Source organism: Oncorhynchus keta, chromosome 32 (genome assembly GCF_023373465.1).
Source record: "Oncorhynchus keta strain PuntledgeMale-10-30-2019 chromosome 32, Oket_V2, whole genome shotgun sequence".
Taxonomy (NCBI): domain Eukaryota; kingdom Metazoa; phylum Chordata; class Actinopteri; order Salmoniformes; family Salmonidae; genus Oncorhynchus; species Oncorhynchus keta.
Window position 1 is genome coordinate 6,155,715 of NC_068452.1, and position 15,400 is coordinate 6,171,114.

Consider the following 15,400-nt stretch of genomic DNA (forward strand, 5'->3'; position numbering starts at 1 on the left):
TGATATTACATCTACAACACATAACAAATAGGTCATACTTTCTCAAAGGAAGACATTTTTGGCCATTCTTCCCTCTCTAAAAATGTCTGTGGGGATTTTGTTCGTTTGTTTGAGCCATTGTTCCAATTGTTGTTATCCTTGGTTTTCATCCCATATATCCCTTTATTCAACCAAGTGGTGCAAAATGTTTGTTCTTTTTCTGTTCAAACCAAAAAAGTCCCTCCCCTCTGTTGGGTTTCTCTACACTGTTGCTGGGAGACTGTAGCTGCTCCTGTTGCTGATGCCAGCAGGAAGTGATGCCACACTATCTCGCGTCCCATTGGTCGCTCTCCCCTCCATGCCGTCAAAGGGTGGCGCTGCGTCTGTAATAAGATGATATGGCCACTCTCAACAAACACTCAACACCTGACACAATCACTACTGAACACAGCTGCCCTGTAGCTAGCTACATCCTGCCAACCACTGCAGAATCTGCACATCTAATGAGGCATGTTTGCTGAAGTAAAACATCAATTGTTAAGACCTGCATCGATTTGTATGAGGAACTAAGCTACTTCTCCTGTCTAAACACACACACAGCAAGTTCTCTGCCAGGTCCTCTCTCATGCATTCTAAGTTGCACAGGATGTCTACAGCTGGACAGCAAGACGATGCATTTTTGTTCCTCTAACAGGAAAATATGAGGAGAGGAGATGCAGAGAGTTAAGAAGTCACCTAAGATCCCCTCAGAGACCCTTACATGCACACAGTATGGGTGTCATGGTATCGACTGATGTTAGGATGACAACTTCTGAACACCAACATGCTACAAGCAGCTAGCATGCTAACGGCTAGCATGAAATGAAACACACGAATGGGGGGGTGAGACGGACGTGGGCAGTTGAACGTCGGTTATGGTTCGAAGCATGACGATAGGTCAAGACGGAAACACACAGGGGAGAGTAGGAAAACGGGCTACCTTCGGGCGGGTTATAAACCTCCATAGTGCTGTGGGTAAGACTCACTGTTAGAGAGTCATCTGATTTAGGGCTCGAAGGCTTTCTGAGAAATGGTGAACATAAAGTCAACGTTGGCAGTGACACAACAAGAGATCATTTCATAATTCTAGGACCCTTAAAGCTTATTAAAGGGACAGTTAATTCAATATGAAATCAAAGGTTGTTCAATGTTTTCAGATCACACCTAAAATGAAAAGGTGCTTATCGTTCACATTTATTTGGGATTGAGGCATATGGCCGGATCTACATAACAGATACCGCGAGACATGGATGCATCTTGTCAAAAGACCACTTGTTCAAGATCTGAAAACATCTGACAAACTTTTCATTTTGGAGTGAACTGTCCCTTTAAGGCCCATTGGCCGTGCTGTACGTGGCAGCATGGTGCTAAGCACTGTCCAAAAACCATTGGCGCCAGCTAATGCCATCATCCTAGACAGCCACGGTCACAGAAAACGACTTAGGAAATAGGCAAGCCAACTCACACTGACAGTTCAGCTGCGTTTTCTCGTTTACCTATACAATAAAGAGAAGGGGATGAGAGAGAGAAGAGGAGGCTCATACATAGTCAGACACCAGCAAAGGCCTGTGTTGCTGGGGGACTGTAGGTCTCTCTACCTCTCTTGGAATTGTAGCGCAGCACGCAGGCGAGGGCTAGGAGAGCCACCACTAGCAGACAGCAGGCCACGATCAAACCTTTCTTCCACATTGCCATTTTCACTGTAGAGAGAGAGAGAGAGAGAGAGAGAGAGAGAGAGGAAGGGAGTAAGAGAGGGAGAGGTAGGGAGGGAGAGGTAGGGAGGGAGAGGTAGGGAGAGAGATGCAGGGGGAGGTAGGCAGGGTGTTTGTGAGAGGGAAAGGGTAAAGGTTAAAAGAAAGTTAGGGTAGGTGGAGATGAGGACAGAGTGGAGGGGACAGAGAAGGATGGTTGAAAGAGAGAGAGAGGAAGTCAATCTTAAAGTTCAGAGTCATCTGTTTCCTTCTCTTGGGGTCTGAACTTAAGTGTTCCCTTCATTAAGTGATCCCTCTTGGGGTCTGAACTTAAGTGTTCCCTTCATTTCCCCTCTCCTCCCCATCCTCTGCCTTGCCACTGTAGCTGCCTTAGTGCCACTATGGGGGGAAGCAGGCCGGGTCTAATTGCTCTGGCTAATGAGTGCTAGCCACGTCTTGCTGAGGAGTCACAACCCATGGGAGCCTAGCGCGTCGCCATTAGCATCCGGATTTGACTGTGCTCTTGCGTTAGCCGTCGGCGCTAACCACACCACAGGACATAGAGGGCAGAGTGGCTACGGGCCAAGGTTAGCTTAGCGGCGGGGTATTTAGCGTGGCTCATGATCATCAACAGCCACAGCAGAGGAGCGTGTTGATAGTGGGGTCAGATAACCTTGCTGGCAGGCAACTGGGGTGGAGGGATCAGATCAGACGGATGTAAACTTGTCAGCTGAAGCAGCCTGAACAGTGTTGTGAGAAGAGCAAAACTGTCGCTGCTGGTCCAAAGAGGGTCTTTAGATTTGACACAAGTGGTACTGTGAACGCCAAGTAATGTAGACTTCTGCATCTAGTAAGAGGAGTAAATAAATGTGTGGACTCGATGGTGGAGTGTGGTGTTTGTATGCCTCTCAACCTATTGTGATAAGTCCAGCCGGGCCTTGATCATCACTGTACATGTGCGTGTGCTTACACGCACACACGTCTATCTTCTCAGAGAGTGTGTGTGTGTGTGTATGCATATAACTCTCACCATCTACGGTGACTGGCTGACTCCGGACCATGTTAGCGTAGTTGATAGCCTCGCAGTAGTAGGTGCCACTGTCCTCGTTCCCCACTCCCTTGATCAGGTGGGACGCGCTGGATTGGATTGAGGTGGTGATGAACAGCGGCTGGACGTTCCCACGTCGGTACCACTTAAAGGTGACGGGCGGGGAACCTTCCACCCCACAGATCAGGTACATCTCATTTCCCTCGGTGACCTCCAACAGGTCTGGGACGACGCTGAGTCCTGGATTGGACAGAGGCACTGGGAGAGGGGGAGTGAATAGTGTGAGGTGGTGTGACGACACTCGAAGGCATTTCTGATGATTAAATAACAAGGGTCCAATTATGCTGCAATCTAATGAAGCACACGGACGTGCATTATGTATACCATTCCACACTTCCACAGGCTCACCTATGACTGTGGTGTTGAGTTTGTTGCTGACCACCGTGTCGATTTTGGGGTTATTCCGCGCCTCGCATTTATAGTCCTGCATGTCGCTGTAGTGCTGGACGGTGACAGTGAAGATGGCCTGATGGTGCGGCTGCTGCACGGTGGTCGAGTTAACCTCAGAATACTTCTTCCACAAGGTGTACTCGATGGGTAGGCTGCCTCGGTCTGAGTGACAGCGCACCTGGAAGGGCTTTCCCACGATCACTCTGCCAATGGCCGTTATCTCCGGTTTACTGACAAGAACTGGAGAATGAATAGAACAAGGAAAGTGACGGAAATGACAAAATGGACTGTTAATGTGGAGAGGTTACCGTCCAATGACATCACCAACATTACTTAGCAGCTACACGTATGACTAAACTTCGACTCAAAGGTTGTATCCGAGTCAAGATTGAATTTTCACCTAAAGAACCATTTCCCACATTTTCATTTTCGATTGGAGTTCCCCTTTAATATCATATTGTTGTGACATATACTGCATCCATACATGTTATCAGTATGTCCTTACGCATATCCTTATTTTACCAGGTAAGTTGACTGATTCTCATTTACAGCAACGACCTGTGGAATAGTTACAGGGGAGAGGAGGGGATGATGAATGAGCCAATTGCAAGCTGGGGATAATTAGGTGACCATGATGGTATGAGGGCAAGATTAGGAATTTAGCCAGGACACCAGGGTTAACACCCCTACTCTTACGATAAGTGCCATGGGATCTTTAGTGACCACAGAGTCTCAGGACACCCGTTTAACGTCCCATCCAAAAGATGGCATCCTACACAGGGCAATGTCCCCAATCACTGCCCTGGGTCATTGTGATATATATATATATTTTTTTTTAGACCACAGGAAAGGGTGCCTCCTACTGGCCTTCCAACACCACTTCCAGCTGCATCTGGTCTCCCATCCAGGGACCGACCTAAGACAAGTGAGATTGACTTACTTTGGGTCACACGTAAAAGCCTTATGGGCTGTAGTAGTACCTTTTGCCTGGACAGGCAGCTTTGCACTGTACTTGGAGATCATCCTGGCATCTGCTTTACATGAATAAATCCCACTCGAGTTCGGTACCACCCCGGGGACAACGTATATCCCATTGAAGCTGCCTGGCGTCAGTGTGTAATTGTCCTTGTAAATGGAGTATTTCACATCCGAAGCGCTGATTCTGTCAGAGGAGTAGTTGGTACTCTTGCAGGTTAACGTGATTTTCTCCCTTTCAAAGACCTCTGTCGGATACATGGTCAGAACTGGCTGGGAAAACAGTTCTGTTGTGTGAATAAAACAATAAAAAAAACATTGATTATTCAACACTTTTGGGAGGCTGAGTACATGTAAGAACATCCATGAGGAATGTTGTGATTAACATTGATAAGCATCATAGGTTGATAAAAAAAAAGTTGTAACTGTGAATAGGGTTGCCCAGGTTTAAAAAAAAATCCTGGTTGGAGGATTCTGGTTTTCCTGTTTATTTGCTCCTGATTCCAGGAGTCTTCCAACCAGGATTTCTGAAAACCTAGGAATTTAAGGAAAATTCAGATTTTTTTTTTACCCTAGCTAAGACTTGGTTATAAACTGATAGAACAGATAGCTGTTGAAAAAAGCTGATCAAGAAACTAACACAACATTCTACATTTCAGATTCCTTGTAAAATCCATTCACTCACCTGTAATCCTCACGTTTTCCGTCGCTCGCTTGACCACATTTCCCACCTCCAGAGAGCACTGAAACTCCCCAGAGTGCTCGGCCAGTGCTCTCATGCTGTGGTTGGCTTTACTTTGACCAGAACTCAGCAGAGTCGGTCCCTTGGACAGGAAGACTTTGAGCCCAGAGCTGTTCTGGAGGTTACCACTGACACCGCAGGAGATGTCCAGATTGTCCCCTTCGATGATCATTGATCCGTGTGGTCGGACAGAGATTATAGGTGTGATGAACAGCTCTGGAGAACACAACGAGGAAAATTGGTCTGGAAGCTGAAGGTTGAAACCAAGAGACTTTTCCCAGACACATTCTATTCAGCTTCGGACATGGTTAAAATGATTTGAGATTCATTGAGATGGAGAACAAGAGTAGGGTCCTTGACTATAAAGGTAGTTCAACTGAGAATCTCTGAATGTGTGTTTCAGTCCAAGACTAGGTCTAACCTGTGTCTTGGAAACCCGGCCCGTGACGTTCACCGCCATGTTCTGTTTTTGGGCTCCACTCACCTTTTACAGTGACCACCACATTGTTGCTGGCATTGGACGGGACCGAGTCTGTCAGGAGTATGACCCTGTAGTCACAGTGTAGCCTGTGGTCGCCAGCGTTGTTGAATCGCAGCCTAGTCTCCACCTGGTTGTTCATAATAACACCAACAATGTTAACTAGAAAAGTACATTTCCTAAAGTAAACACGTGTGCTTGCTACCTGAAGTATTGATGTTGGAGAAATAAGTTTGTAGAAGAGGTTAAAAAAAAACAAAAAAAAACTAAGCAAGCACACTCAATATTAACACACATGGTTGGCGTCGACCCTCTCCTCATAGAGTTCCTTGGAGTCCTTGTAGAAGTAGAAGACGATAACGCCGGACTCCCCAGGGGCCTTACACCCAACGGTCACCTCCTCTCCCTCGCTGAACACCCGCTTGTCGACGCTGAGGACTGGCGTCTGCAGGCCTGGGTGGACACGAGTACGAGTCAAAGCACGCAGGACACGCACAGACGGAAATCACATGCCGCGGACACAAGAGTTTTACAAGTAACCACATTCATGCAGGACACAGAGTCACACGCGGCAGGTGCAGAACAGCACAGTGAAATGCTGAACTTGCAAAAGCTTCACAGTCCACAACAGAGAGGAGTTGACAAGAGTACCAACCTGTCACAGTCAGTTTCTCAGAGCTGCTGCTTAGCTCCTTGCCCGGTATGTTCACCTTGCATTTGTACTTCCCAGTGTTGGCCACTCTGGCCATGCGGAGAGAGTAGATGAGGTCCTCTGCGGTGGTGATGCTCTCCGTGTACACCACGGTGTTGTCCTTGTAGATGGTGTATTTACGGTTCAGGAACCCAGAGCTGCTGACCAAGGCCTTGCAGCGTACCGTCAAGTTGGTACCCTGGGAGACGGCGTTGCTGGGCTCGAGAGTCAGGGTGACACTTGTGAACACTGGCGAAAGAACTCAAGGTCAATGCTCTGACTGATCAAAGTCCTAGAGCACAAGCCTGTGTGATCTTGTACCGAAGCACATTATTTAGTGAATTCACAACCTTGTAGTGGCATGAATCTGTTCATGAAGACAAAAAAAAAATCTATCTCCATAGTAAGAGAACAGTGCAATATATCAAGGTGTTATATAGCTAGTCATCTTCCAGCTCTAACATACTCAGGAGATGAAATCACACACACACCAATGAATTGGACCAAAACACAGACCCTCAACAAAAACACCACAAGAGGTCTTTTGATTCAGCGCATGCCGATAACTAACTGTTTTCCCATATGTGTCCCCCCACAGAGTGTCCTCCACAGAGTGCTTCTCCAGATAAGGGGCCTCCCAGTGGGGTCTAGTGCAGACAGTCTGTCAGGTTGAGACCCACAGACCGGGTGGCTCCTGTCCCGAGGGGGACGTCCCAGTAAACAGGCCCCCGCCAACCAGAGGAAGGAAAGGCATTTTGTTAAACAAACAGACACCCTCTCAGGGGACCCACCGTTATTTTAGATACCACCGTCCCCACCCAATGTCACTCAGCAGGGCCCGGCGCGACCGAGGGGGAAAACCACTGATAGGAGGGCAGAGGGTAGTGCCAACCAGGGCACGAGCCATAGCGGAACCCCATGGAAAGGCTGTGTGACCACTGACTTGTCTTGGCAAAGCCAATGAGTCAACGTTCCTGCTTAGAATAGAGGTATTCTGCTATTCCAAGCCCAGAATTGCTCATCTCGGCATGGTCGGGATAAGGCGTTCATCTCTACCATTGGCTAGCTGAACTCATTTCTCTGCCCAGTGCTGGGCTTTTTCCCTTATCCTAACAGGAGGAGGCGTGTGACACTGCTAACAAGTGAGTTCCCAAAGCCTTCCACAACCTCGGACTCGAAAAGAGTGAAAACACTGATAAGACAACAAGATCCAGGCACCATTCTCATAGGATTCCCAGTTGTGGTATTTCCAGTGTGTCAGTAGTTTTACCTGTGTTAATACTACAATTAGGGTATATCGGTCACCTCTCAGAAAAAGTTATGTCTTAGTAAAACAGGTCCGTAGCGTTAGAAAGAAGTAGATAAGAAAGAACGTCCAGTCCCAAAGCCCACACTATCTACGAACACACACATTCTCACTGAAAGGAGAAAAAAAAAACAATAGCTGAATTTACATACCACTCCAAAGGAAAAACCTGAAACACACTCAAGAGTTCCCCTGTTTTGAAAACTGCATTCACTGCACTCTTGACTATCCTATTTTAAGAATCTCCTCAAGAACACTTTAATACTTACATGCCGGAGATTCCGCCGCTTGACCTGGACGGAACAGGAGGGGGAAAAATAAAAAAAACATTACATCAAATGTAAAGAAAATCCAAACTTCCTTATTTCCCCACCCAACCCAAAACCCTCCCAGAGGTAGATTATTATCAAGCTTCCTTACAGGTGGAGAGGAGTGCGGAGGTTAGCAGTAGTAGTCGGGTGACCATCCTGACAGAGGGCTGCTGGGGCTCCCACATTGGTGGTGGCTGTCTTGGGCTGATGCGACTGGAGTGACTGGAGGTTAGGAGGCTGAGGATTGACTGGGGGGCAGTGGTGGGAGGGGAGGAGGGAGAGGACAGGGGAGGTGCTCTACCTCGGCCACAGAGTGGGACGCCTGGCCGCTGGTTATCACAGCGAGCAGAGCCCTCGACTTGGCTTAATTTGCCAGGAAGTGACTGTTGTTTCCTCAGGATGTGAGCTGCTGGCGTTTTGCTGTTTTGGAATGTTCTCTTTCTGGGCCGTGTGAGTCGTCATAGACACTGTTCAGCATGCTTTAGGGTGCAGTAAGCAGGAGATAACCTTTGCCCCCCCCCCAACCCCCAGTGTCTGGGCCTCTGCAGGTATTATGGGGCACCCTTGCTTCTGTGCTCAGGAGACCCTGTTTCTTGAGGGTTTACACTGTCGTAAATCACAGCATGCCTTTCAAAGCTGTCAAACTACTGTTAACTTAAGATCCTAGTTACGATTTTGATTGTTTTAACTACTACTGAGCTACCTACAGCCAGACATATACCTTATTGGATGAACTTATTAGAACAAAATAAAACAGTTTTACTATGATATACCACTCATACATTTGTACCAATATGAAATAAAAAATGCTAAATATGAAAATGTATGCACTCTGGTCACTCTGGTTAAGAGCATCTGCTAAATGACAAGAATGTTAATGTGCCTTTCTTAAGGGCAGGGTAAGTTACTTTCTACATGTAATCTGTTATGGTTACTAGTTACCTGTTCAAAATTGTAAAAAGCAACTTAACTTTTGGATTACAGTAACTCAGTAACGTAATCTGATTACTTTGGATTCATTTCCCCTTAAGAGGCATTAGAAGACAAAAAGGATACATCAAACACATTTGGTGTCATCATAACGGTCTCTGACTTGTGGTCAGACTCAAACTTGCACTTTTTTCAATGCTGACTTGAATGTCATTGAGAAAACAGAAAGGTGTCCATGAATTTTTTCGCTCAAGAACCAGCAACCTCTTTATACCCCCTTAATAGCAGGATTGGGGACTAACTGATTACATGTAATCACTTACATTTCATCTGATTACAAAACAAACTAACCTGTTACACTACCAGCAAAAAAATATTGTAATCAGATACTTTTGAAAAACTAGATTTCTTCTTGGATTACTTTTAAAATTCACTTTCTTTTTTGTGTGCCTGAGATCCAATTGCACAAGACAGTGAGAGACTGGACTTATCTTAACTGGAGCCAGGGAAGGAGCTAAGGCACACTTATCTGTACTTCCAGACGAGTAGGATTCTATTCCATGTCTAAACTCCGATAAGGGACTGCTAGCTGGCAAGTATCATTGGTTGTTATCAATTAAAAGGTCTCTCTTTATACCGAGGCTTTCTTGACCTTTAACCATAGACAAACCAATGTCACGGCAAACAGAGAAACAGTGAACAAAGTGAAGACCTCTATTCAATCTGTCTCGCTGAAGTGTTACAGATTGCACAATAGAATTGTAAAAGGTCATTTCCCATTGAGCCGAGGATATGCAGCATTTATGGTGAGTAGAAACACTGCCATATAATCTCAATCACACTGTACTTCTGCAATACGGATTGAATACAGCCCCGGATCGGATTTTATCCAGAATATTCATGAAATACCAAACAAATAATAAATACAAGGATTCAGAATGAAAAACAAAATGAGGCAAGCGGCACCTCAAATCTCAGGCTTAATTAAGTCTATGAAAAATGTTTGAATCATCTCTTTGCTATGAAATTCATATCAGGACTGATTTTCACATCACACAAGACACTCACTCCTCAGGGGATTTTTTTGAAGCGGTCTGGTGAGAAGGACAACATGCCTGATAAAAGTGTTAGATTTATTTAAAAAGAAAACATTCCAGATAAACCGATATGGTAATGACGACATTAATATTGTGACGCAATAGCAGACACATTTGTTTTACACCAATACATGTAGAACTTCACAACGAGAGCGTGAACATTAACACAAACATGAAAACACAAACCAAAAAAAAAAACTAATAAAATAATCACCAGGAAAACTAGTGTTGTTGTGTATTTGGTTTATTTGACTGACTTCATCTCCCGTCTTATAAACCAGTCAGCAAAGCAGTCTACCGTCACAGAGAAACACCTGATTGCTTTCATTTCTCCTTCTACATCTTCAAAGTTTAGTTTTGTTTCCATATCTAAAATGTTAAAACTCAAAGCAGGATAACTAGAGATGTGATTCTGAGCATGGCTGACAGACAGCGATGTGGGGTTTTTTGCTGAAGGTGTCAGTGATAGCAGTGAAGGCTGCAGTACCTCTTCCGTACCCTACAGGGGGAGCTACTGAGCGTAGTGAGGCTTGGTTATGACAGAGTGCGCAGCCGCTTATACTGAATGCATGGCATGTGTTACCGGTTACCGTGACCGGTTCAGTCCACAGGCAAAGCATTATTGTCCATTCCTTTCTAGGGTGATAGCCAAGCTGAGGACTTTAGAGGCAAAAAGGTGAGGGGAGAGTCTAGGGGGGAGTACTGTACGAGGAGAGACACCGTGTGGGGCGAGAGCGTCTGTGAAAGGGGGAGAAACAGCCCTCTCCCATCTCACCATCCCACTGAGGTCCAAGGCAAACAAACACCAGCAAATTAAACAAATATAAAATTACAAAAGTGGGAAAAAACCCCAACAAAAAAATCAAAGAAAACAGGAAGGTAATACAGAGCAAACCCAAAAAGCGACCCCTAATAGAGGCACATTAATGGCGATACCGCACTTGGAGCGAGTGTTGACCAGAGGGGTAACCCTTGTAAAAAAAAAAAAAAAAAAAAAAAAAAAGGCACCTCCGGAGTCACTGAACTGATTTTGACCATTTAAGTTCGTCATATCAAGAGTAACGTCAGACCTCTGTGAGTCTACCACGCAGAGACGGCGCGGTATTATGTGGTATATCGTGGCTCATGAGGTACCTGAGCTAGCGTTGGAGGTTGACAGGAGAGCTGTGGCTTTTGACAACAAAGACACTGAACTGAAGAAGTGCTATGGAGCGTTACTGTGTATTTACCAGTTCACTGTATTACACAAAGGTCTGAAGTCACTCCTGTTTTTTGACCCAACTTCTCTATCCCAATCTTCTTGAAACTCCCTTTCCGCTAAAAGAAACCAAACACGCCTGGCAAATAAAATCAAGGTTAAAAGAAAAAAACAAACAAAGATAGAAGAAAATTGCCAGACTTTTCACCAAAATGTGTAGCGGATAGCAGGTGGAAGGTTGGCACACAGGGGAAAGGGCTGCCTAGGGCTGGTGTGTGTGGTTCTGGGGACAGTCCATACACAGTTCATACAGTCCTCATAAGCCTGTGTGCGAGGATGCAGAAAAGTAGCAGCAGAACCCCACCCCCCGGGGATGCAGTTGGCGCTGTGTTTCTTCTTGTCCAGGAAAGACTGGGGATGGGCATGGGCCAAGCGGGCCTCGGTCAGGACTCTGGAATCGATACTTCAGGACCCCAGCAAACTGCTCCATGTCTCCCAGTGCTGGGGCTTCTCAGGCGGGTATGGTTCAGCCGATGAGTGGGGGGGACGGGGGGGTCTGGAGCAGCAGAAGCTTGGAGGCTGTAGAGAGCTCCAAGCGAATTCATTATTGCTTTGCAGGTAGGGCAGACAGGTAGCATCAGTCTTGGGATTAGAGCTGAGCAGTAGTCACCCATTGCACTAAGGATAAGCCTTTGGGCATAGGACAATGGAGATGAATGGCAAAGGTTGGTGAGTTTAGAACAATTGGGCGAGGGCACAGGGATGCAAGGAGGTCTGGTTAGTCCTACAATATAGCATGGTAGTGGACATCTGTATGGGCATCGGTTTGTGTCTAAGGCAGTGGGCCAACTTTGGGCTCATCTGTGCTCTGTTCTACATTTCACTTTCTCACACACCAGAAGCGCCCCGTAGTCCGCCATCTTGTGAGCGAACAGTGAGAGCAAGTCTACTGGCTACAGCGGGGGGGAGGGGCTTCAATAAGGGTCGTGTGGGTGTCCGTGAGCCACGGCCTTCAGACCCAGAGTCGTGTGTGAGAGAGGGTATTGTCTATCTCTCGATAACCTCTTGACCCCGATGCATAGAGGTCATAGAAAGGTAAACGTAGAGGTCATTCAGGTAGCGACACCGCCCGTCTCCCCCAGCCAAGGCTGGAACCTTTAAAATATACCTATTATTCATCTCTGTATACACGCAATTAAATATACACGCTCCTCAGCACTGCCAAGTCTACAATCAATAGCTTCATAATAAAGAATTTGAATAAAACGATCAAGAATAATAATATAAGTCAACATCATAACATGAGCTTGTCAGCAGCCATCACTATAGGACATTCAGGGATGGTAACAATTGCATATGTACATTAGAAGTCATTTACATCCTGGCTCCGAGGGGAGAGAGGTCAGGGGTCAAAGGTAAAGTTCGAGTGGGGGGGTTATCTGAGCCTCTTCTCCGCTGAGTAGATGGACATGTAGTAGTCGTTGCTGCCCACCGCCAGGTGGGGCTGTTGGCAGACAGAAAGAAAGAGAGGGAATATAACAGACGCATAAAGAGGTGTAAAAACATCCCTATTCCAAATCATTTTGTGTCATTAGGTGTGATGAAACGACATGTGCAGTTTAGTAGGTTTCGCAGAGTGTAGTTTAAGAGACGTAGGGATAACTCCTTGTACCCACGCAATTCCAACTCGTTCACTTCAACGCATTATTCACCCAAATCCTAGTTCCCATGTTACTCTGTCTAGTTGGGATTCAGACTATGAATGAAGAGAGGAAGAATGCCATAGTACCCAGTAGGGATGGAAGGCCAAACAGCTGATGGCCCCGATCCTTTGGCCCATGAAACCGTCATAATACTTGATGTTGCTGATCACGTCACCGTTGGAGTTGTACACGGCTATGAACTGGTTCATCGATCCACTGCGGAGAGGATGGAGAGAACGAGAGGATGAAGGAAAGAGTGAGAAATTAGCTTCATAGCTGCTAGACCAAATGTAGCAAACGTTGAAATCGTCAGACCCCCCAACCTTTCACACGTCTAATTCCTCAAAGTGAGTTTAGAGCAAAGAGTTTGATAGAGGGCTAAAACGGGTTGCACCCACCTACAGTCCTCTATCGAACTCTATGGTTTGGACCAATTATAAAGGCCGTAAACCTGTGAACTCACCAGGCGAACAGGTTGGCCTGCGGATGGATATCCAGCGCCGTTAACCCCTTCACAGTCTGCAGCACGTTCACAGAGTCCGGCGACCGCAGCTCGAAGAACCGCACGTCTCCATCGACACTGGGGAGGAGGACGAAGGAGTCCAAACAGTACATGACATGTCATCACATCCATTTAGATCTACAGGAAGTAGGGCCGCTGGTCTTGGACCGGGCCACAGACTGCGAGAGAACTCGAGCGTGTGAGAGAGAGTCAAGAGTAGTTGTACGACCATATCGGGACACCCGACCGTCACAGAGATAATCCAATCAATCAATCAATCAATCAATCAATCAATCAATCAATCAATCAACCGTTGAAATCACTCATCAACGAGCACTACCTGACACTAATGACTTTGCCGTCCGTCTGCTTCTGCAGGTGGGCCTTGACCACCCAGGACGAGTGTTCCCGGTACGTCATCACACGACTGTGGGGAGACACAGAGGAAAAGCGTCATCAACTTTAGTCCACCTACAACCGTGTCGCTGTTCACGGGAGGGGCAGAGGGAGATGTGAAAAGTATGCAGTGTGGGTGGATGGACTCCCGCACAGTTATCAACATGCTCGACGCCACACAGTGTAAAAGTGTTTGAGAATTTAAAGCAGTGCCGTCGTGTTGAACGGAGTCTCTGTTATCAATCGATCAAATGTATTTATGAGGCCCTTTTTACATCAGATGTCACACGAAGTACTATACAGAAACCCAGCCTAAAACCCCAAACAGTAAGCAAGGCTGTAGTGTGTGTATATGGCCATTGGGTGTCGCCCTAAGTACATGGGTATAAGCACTATTGGATAGCCCCATCTCCATGGTAACAGCATCCTTGTGTGACTGAGGCACTGTGATTGAAGATTGAGGAGGAAAGTTGCCCCTAAGCACAGATCTATGCTCTAGATGACCTAACCCCAAATCCTAGCTTTAAGAAGTCGAAAACAAAATCTGACCCTGGGCCAGCAATAAGAAGCAAACAGAACACCAAAGTGAGGACCAAAGCCTATCCCTGTTCCCTTGGCGAAAATAGTGACACACTCTGTGTAAGAGTGTGCATGATTGTGTGTGTGTGCCTGAGTGTGCATGTGATGCGTGTGTTTGCTTAGCCCCCTACTGGTTTTAAAGGAGAGCACATAGGGAACGGGTGCTACAGTCTCAGTGCCTGAGGGGAAGCACTTAAATTAACATTAACATTAATTAAAGATTTATGGGACACTATGGCTTAATTGCCCTGTTTTCTTTTTTTTTAGGGGGGTGGGGGCATTAGAAGATGCACACAGGATGTGGATACAGGATGTGGCAGGAGAGCTGGGAGCTCCACAGATGAGAATATAGCAAAACTCACTTTATGAACAACTCAATGAAATGACCGTGATATGAGTCATACAATAAACAGCCAGTTTATTAGGTACACCACCCCGTTCACGAAAATGGATCGCTCCCACAGAGTCAGTCAGTCACGTGGCCTTGGCTTGCTATAGAAAGCAGGCAGACAGACAGACAGTCATCGAGGCATTCAGTTACTGTTCAATTGAATGTCAGAATGGACTAAAAGAGTGACCTAAGCGACTTCGAGCGTGGTATGATCGTGGCGCCTCAGTATCTCAGAACGGCCACCCTCCTGGGTTTTGCACACATGACAGTGTCTAGGGTTTATCGACAATGGCGCGACAAACAAAAAACATCCAGTCAGCGGCAGTCCTGTGGGCGAAAACAGCTCGTTGATGAGAGGGGTCGAAGGAGAATGACAAGCTAACAGGTGGACCACAAAGACAAATAATGGCGCAGTACAACAGTGGTGTGCAGAACGGCATCTCGGACAGCACGACTCAATCTGCGTGTGGAGCGTTTCCGACACCTTGGAGAATGCCCCGAAGAATTCAGGCTGTTTTGGAGGCAAAGTGGAGTTCCACCCGGTACTAGATTGGTGTACCTAAAACTGTCTGGTAAGTGTATATGAGACGACTAAGATAAAAATGTTTAACAGCTTTACCTATTTTGCTTTGCTCATACGATTTCAGAGTGTGTCTGATGATAACTGAGGGGATTTAAAAAAAAGCACTCCTGCATAAAATATATCCGATGCTAATGAGCGCTTCATCAAACATTAAGACACACAGCTTCTCTTTGTGCTACTGGGAATAAGCAACCCTATGATTAGTAATGAATTAGGAAGATTAGAAGCCCAATCACATTTACCTCCAGTCACATTTTAGACAGAATAATGTGATGAGGTACATGTGCGTTGCAGGGATGATTCTCATTGTT

At 46.2% G+C, this 15,400-nt stretch overlaps 2 protein-coding genes across 19 annotated transcripts in view; both read right to left on the reverse strand.

Moving 5' to 3' along the window:
* Window positions 1–8,024, reverse strand: part of pecam1b (platelet and endothelial cell adhesion molecule 1b) — a 19,424-nt gene extending 11,400 nt beyond the window's left edge. For 2 of the 12 annotated variants that reach the window (XM_035746763.2, XM_035746762.2), the window contains exons 1-12: window positions 7,820–8,024; window positions 7,669–7,692; window positions 6,058–6,342; window positions 5,698–5,855; window positions 5,409–5,532; window positions 4,868–5,140; window positions 4,188–4,469; window positions 3,166–3,447; window positions 2,740–3,015; window positions 1,617–1,718; window positions 1,484–1,514; window positions 959–1,041 (exon numbers count right to left, since the gene is read on the reverse strand). In XM_035746763.2, coding sequence (XP_035602656.1) covers window positions 959–1,041; window positions 1,484–1,514; window positions 1,617–1,718; window positions 2,740–3,015; window positions 3,166–3,447; window positions 4,188–4,469; window positions 4,868–5,140; window positions 5,409–5,532; window positions 5,698–5,855; window positions 6,058–6,342; window positions 7,669–7,692; window positions 7,820–7,895 — 1,996 coding nt within the window. In that variant the 5' untranslated portion in view covers window positions 7,896–8,024. Of the gene's footprint in view, window positions 363–958; window positions 1,042–1,483; window positions 1,515–1,562; window positions 1,719–2,739; window positions 3,016–3,165; window positions 3,448–4,187; window positions 4,470–4,867; window positions 5,141–5,408; window positions 5,533–5,697; window positions 5,856–6,057; window positions 6,343–7,668; window positions 7,693–7,819 lie in introns of those variants that run through there. The other 10 variants (XM_035746765.1, XM_035746768.2, XR_004821685.2 and 7 more) reach the window with 10 other exon arrangements.
* A 1,735-nt stretch (window positions 8,025–9,759) lies between these two features.
* The window catches only part of LOC118364938 (regulatory-associated protein of mTOR), a 213,873-nt gene continuing 208,232 nt past the window's right edge, over window positions 9,760–15,400 (reverse strand). For all 7 annotated transcript variants that reach the window (XM_052490562.1, XM_052490559.1, XM_052490558.1 and 4 more), the window contains 4 exons: window positions 13,481–13,567; window positions 13,102–13,218; window positions 12,725–12,854; window positions 9,760–12,439 (listed from right to left, as the gene is read on the reverse strand). In XM_052490562.1, coding sequence (XP_052346522.1) covers window positions 12,371–12,439; window positions 12,725–12,854; window positions 13,102–13,218; window positions 13,481–13,567 — 403 coding nt within the window. In that variant the 3' untranslated portion in view covers window positions 9,760–12,370. The remainder of the gene's footprint in view (window positions 12,440–12,724; window positions 12,855–13,101; window positions 13,219–13,480; window positions 13,568–15,400) is intronic.